At 48.4% G+C, this 5643-nt stretch overlaps 1 protein-coding gene across 1 annotated transcript in view; it reads right to left on the reverse strand.

Annotated features, from left to right (window-relative positions):
- Positions 1–4859, reverse strand: part of FGFR4 (fibroblast growth factor receptor 4) — a 21025-nt gene extending 16166 nt beyond the window's left edge. Inside the window, exons 1-2 of the mRNA XM_015412509.1 lie at positions 4564–4859; positions 3085–3227 (exon numbers count right to left, since the gene is read on the reverse strand). Of these exons, the coding sequence (XP_015267995.1) occupies positions 3085–3178 (94 nt within the window). The 5' untranslated portion in view covers positions 3179–3227; positions 4564–4859. The remainder of the gene's footprint in view (positions 1–3084; positions 3228–4563) is intronic.
- Between the last annotated feature and the right edge of the window lie 784 nt (positions 4860–5643).

The raw sequence follows: 5643 nt of genomic DNA on the forward strand, positions 1-5643 counted from the left end.
TCCAAATTCTTCTTCTCCCCTACCATCAACAGGTATACTCAACAGCCCTGGATAGACTTCCAATACTTCAGAGGTGCATAGGAACTTCTGGAGAATTTAGAAGCATCTGCTTCAAATCTATAAGAACTTCTGTGTCGTTCACTAGGGCTAACGGATTTGAATCAATGCAGTTTTATATGGGTCACTATTGACAGTGGCCACCATGCTTGCCTTGGGGAAGGATTGTGGCTTAGTGGTACAGCATCTGCTTAGCATGCAAAAGGTTCCAAGTTCAATTCCCAGCATCCCCATGTTAAAAGGATCAGGTAGCAGGTGACATGAAAGATCTCTGCCTGGGACACTGCAGCGACACTGCCAGTCAGAGTAGACCACATTGACTTTGATAGACCAGTAGTTTGATTCATTTGTTCATGTGCTTTCACCCTTGATCCTGAAACTTCGTTCATATACAGGGGAATATGTGCCCACAGCTGTTCTTTACTACAGAAACACTTAAATTGCCAAGGGTAATTCAATAATTTTAGACTAATATGGCTTCAGTCTGAGGAAACCACTCTGATTGGAAGGCAAGGAAGCCCCCACCTTTAGGAGAGCTTTAAATAGACATGGAGCCCATTTGATTAGCAGCATGAGTGGCTAACACATCAAGTAGTGTCCAGTGTTCCCTCTGAGCTGTTAGTGTGAGCTAGCTCACAGTTGTTTAGCCTCCAGCTCACACATTTGTCTTAGCTAAGGAAGGATGGCTTCAGAGCAAGCTAATTTATGCAGCAGCCAAATTGCTTGCTCACAACTTTAATGCCAGTAGCTCACAAGACTCCACAGCTTAGAGGAAGCAGTGGTAGTCTCTGCTTTTCTCTATGACACAATTTGCTTTCTAAACAAAAAATGGGAGTGATACAATTGAAATGCCACAACTGCGAAGCTGCCATCCTCTTTGCCCCTTGTCCAAGACATGCTCTGCATATGCCAGTTTAATTCATTTCAGAGTTTTGGTCTTTCCAGACCCATATGATCATGCACAAATGGTACAACACAGTTCTGGTGGGTAAGAGACTCCCAGTTCTAGGGACCTGGGGAGATGTCCAATCCAGCTGCCAGCTTGCCCTGGCTTTTGACAGGTGACATCAATGACAATACCAATACAGATAATTTATGACAGCTTCATCCAGAACCATCAAATGTCAATAACTCTTGGATCCTCTTGTCACAAATAAGATTCCTCGTTCTCATAGTCCAGCTAAAAGGCACACCTATCACCAAGACACCCAATTAAATCATAAACATTTAAAGCCCTGAACACTGTCCCAGAACTTCACATTCAGTTTCTTCCTTTTCTCTGAAATATGCACAATCCCTCCCGCCCCAAATGAGTTTTCAAGAAACAATCTTTGGGTCAATGCCCTAATGCCCGCTTCTTCAGTCCAATAAAATAAATAGCTGGGCAGTTGGCAGTGGCAAAGTACAATGATTGGGGGAACAACAGCAGCATGGATACAGTAGCAGCTGGTTGGCACACGTGATAAACATCCCATTTGTTCACTGGATGGGCTAGTTATGGAAGTGATGTCTTTTCTGAAGCTTAAGACAGGATGCCAAGCACCTGGTACTAGCCATTCACCCCCACCCTTCCAGGGGGTTCTGAAAGTACAAAACTATACCAAAGAATCAGCAGCACTCATAAACTAGGTTGTTCAGTGGGGCCACTCATAAAACCAGCAGACTACATTGGCCAAATAATTTAAACAGCTCCACAAATTCCACACTTTGCATTTACAACAGTGTTTCTGTAATAACGGGTAGAATTGGGAGCCCTGTCTCCAATATGTTTGCACAGTGTCTGGCTCCATAGCAATGGATCCACAATTAGAGCTATTGCAGGGTAAATAGTGACAAACACTGAATCTGACCAACTCGGCAAAACAAGCTATACTCACCCTGCGTTACACACTCATACTGTGCTACTATCATAGGCAGACCTGTATGTTCTTGCTTAACCAAGGGACATTTGATCCCATTGTGGTGATCCCACACACACCAAAAAAGTAATCAAATCACAACCAGGAGGCTGATCCAGGAGAGATGCTCACAACATACAAGCAGGTCACAAGAAAATACTGCTGCTACAAACTGGTTGTTATGGAAGAACCCCTTTCCAGGCTCAGTCTATAAGAAAATCTAGTTTCTGTTTATCTTTACTTTAGAGGAAATCTGCATCTCAGTTTTACCTTATGGTGAAACAACACCTGTTTGAAACTTATATGTTGGAGTAAAACACAAAAATCTAGCTGAACATGTTTTGTATCACACACAAAGCAAACTCCTCCGATTTACAAGAACAGTCGAATAAAATGTCCTTTCTATCCTACAGCCATCATCTGTGCCCCCAAAAGTGTGAGATAGAAGAAAGGGGCTAGGCAGTTGTAAACCTTAAGGCCAATTGTACTTCGATTCCGACTTCCTCATGTACCCATATGGTGGATGGGAGGGAAATGTGTTGTGCACACATTCTGAGGTCACCACAGCTGACTATAGAAGAACAGGCTTGCAACACATTATACCACTAATGTTACCATGACCCCAGAACCTGTGCAGGCCATCAGATTGTCAACTGGACTTGGATTGGTTTCAGCTCCCACCTATGTCATAAACTCATCCAGTGGCCTTGGAGGAAAAAAATCACTTCATCTGCTGTGACTAACATTGATTTACATTACAGAGTTTCTTACATCAGCAAAAATGCACTGCACTTTAAAAGTCTCCTACAAATTATAAGCAGTGCTTCCTCTAAGATGAGTTAGTGTGAGCTAGCTCACAGTTTTTTAGCCTCCAGCTCACACTTTTGTCTTAGCTCAGGAAGGATGGCTCCAGAGCGAACTAATCTATGCAGTAGCCAAATTGCTCGCTCACAACTTTAATGCCAGTAGCTCACAAAGTAAAATTTTTGCTCACAAGACTCCACAGCTTAGAGGGAGCACTGATTATAAGTAGTAGCAAACCCAAAATATCTGGGTCTCTTGCACCCTATCAAATGCTAATCTCCTCCCTCAACATGAGCAGCAGCGTCTTTTCTCCAGTGTCTCTCACCTGACTCCGTGGTCTCTTCTGTTGAAACATGTGGCCAAACAAACAGTGCTGCTATTATCTGGAACGTAAAAAGGCCCCACAACAGGGATGTCATTCTGTTGTCTCTTCTTCTCACACCAGGGTCTCAGTTGAATCTTCAAACCCTAGAACATGAAAAGAGAGTCCTTTGTCCTCTATGTTTCCCAACTGATGAAAGTGTATATAGTTTGTTCTCAGCCTGTTAGGGGCACAAGGGGGAAGCTTCTTAATATACCTGGCCTGGTAGACCTGGCAGAACATTCACTTTGGAAGGAGAGCTGTTGAGGATGGGAATCAGGGACTGCTTTCACAATTACTCCAAAGCATTGACTGGAACAATCCAGCAAGATGTCCTTCATTACATACAACCAAGGCAAGTTCCAGGCCACTGGAATGAAAGTAAACTCCATTCCCGGCTGGACATGCTTTTCTACTACAACTCTGCAATGTCCATTTTGAAAACGGGCTAGGCTTTGGGGGAAACTGCTGAGGAACCCATGAAATTGAGATGTTATTCCAAATTCTAGTCCTTTGTACCCAGTGTCCAGCGGATACCTTTAAGGGTCACCTGCCTGAACAATGGGTGAGTCCCAGAACCCCCTGACCTTTGGGACACTTATCCACCCACCCAAATGCAGCAGAACTCAGGTCCCTCATACCCTGCATTTCTTTGAAATCTCAACCAGGTACACTTTCTAATGTGCACTGATGGTGATCTAGGAAGCATCCAAAACCAAGATACAAAAACAGGATGTGCTCTGGACACTGAGGAGGACGACGAGGACGCCTGGGTATAGTGGGCAAGGTGGGGAAATCATGGCAGACGGTGACGAAGTTTGATCATGGTGTGATTATTTCTACATTATCTGTGTCCCTTGTGTGAGAAAGCATCTACTCTAGACAGCATCATACTGCCCAGATAAAGACTGGGATTAAATTAATTGAAATCAATTGTATTTAAGCGGATGGTTGGGAGTTTAAACCCTATTCAATTAAATGGGATTTCGGACTGCGCTTGAAAACCGTGGTGTGCCGAAAGAGAAGCGAACGTGCAGGAGGACTAGGTGCTCCTTTGCCTGGCGCGAATGGGCTGCATAAATGGAGCGCACACGGTGTAAGTTTACAGGGGATGGAGTTGTACGTGGTGAGAGTGAGGGCGGGAGCAGCGCCCGAGCATGAGCTCCGGAGGGCAGTTTAATCGTTAATCCGAATGACAAAGGGTTTCTGCGCGCCCGGACAGTCTGGTAACAGATTTACAGACCCTCCCGGTCAAAGTCCACCTCCTCACCAGCCGCCGAAAGGCGCTTCTTTGCCCCGCCACATCCCAGGGAGCCTCCTGGGTCGCAGCGAAGAGAGGCCAGGTCCACCTCCAGCCACCCGAGCTGCTGTCCGGCATCGCGGCTCGGACCCATCCCGGCGGCAGCCCTTCCAACCCTGAGGGCCCACAGGGGACTTCCTCACCTCCTCCGGCCGCCTTAGCGCAGTCTCACTACTCCCGGCTGCGGGGCACAGCCCCGGCGCTCCATCCCTTGTTGGGCAGGCGCGGAGGGAGAGGAGCGGCGCTCCAGTCCCCGGGATCTCTAGCCTTAGCCGTGCCCGGAGGGTCCCGCGAAAGAGAATAAATCCGGTCCAGCGCTCGCTCCCCCGAGTCCAGCGCCTGATTCTTCCCAGGCGGGAAGGAAAGATGCCCGGCCACGACCAGATCCCAGCTCCCGGCGCCTTCTGTCGGCTTCGCAACAGGCACTGGGACTTTGTAGGCAAAGCTCTCAGGTTACACCCCCGCGCAGCGCGCAGCCGGCCCGCTCGGAGCCAACAATGGGCCGCGAAAAGAGCCAGGGCGGAGGGGGAGGATCGGAGGGACCCCGCCCCGCCCCCCTCCGTTGTTCCCTCCCTCTCCCCCGCCTCCGCCCGCGTCCGGCCCTTTTCACACTCACATTAGCTAAATTCTCTCCCCCAAAGCTCCGGCAAAGGGGATTAAGCGGAGTTCATTCTCTGCTGGGTCTTTGCTTCCTCTTTGCGCGCAGGGGAAACTGGAGACCCCGCTCATTAACGGCCTGTTCAGAAGAAGCTCGCCGTGGGGAGGGGGCGCCCCTCAGGGACGGAGAGGGGCACGGGAAAAAAATGATAAGGCTCAGAGATTTCAGCAGGGGGAGGGGGTGAAAAAGGGCCTGGGGATCATGAGAATGCATTTGGTAAACGCTTCTCAACAGGTCATCCGAGAGCAGGCCTTTGCACACAAATGGGAGTTGTAACCAGGGCACTCACTGCCGCGTGATCCATAGTTAAGAGGCTGGAAATAGAAGAATTTAGATTCCACCTGAGTTTCCTTCTCTTCAAGGACGCCAAAGTCCACACTCCACTGAGCTCAAGCCTGTAGCTACAGTGGGGCCTCTCACCCCCCCCCACACACTTCCTGCCAAGGCCCCATGACTTGGAGGAGAGCAGAGGGGAGAGGGTGGGCCTTGCAGGGAGCCCTCGTTTCACCCCCGTTGGGGGTGTACAGGAGAAACGGGGTGACAAGCAGCCATAATTAAATGATCT

This window comes from Gekko japonicus, unplaced genomic scaffold (assembly GCF_001447785.1).
Source record: "Gekko japonicus isolate JY-2015 unplaced genomic scaffold, Gekko_japonicus_V1.1 scaffold100, whole genome shotgun sequence".
NCBI classification, from domain to species: domain Eukaryota; kingdom Metazoa; phylum Chordata; class Lepidosauria; order Squamata; family Gekkonidae; genus Gekko; species Gekko japonicus.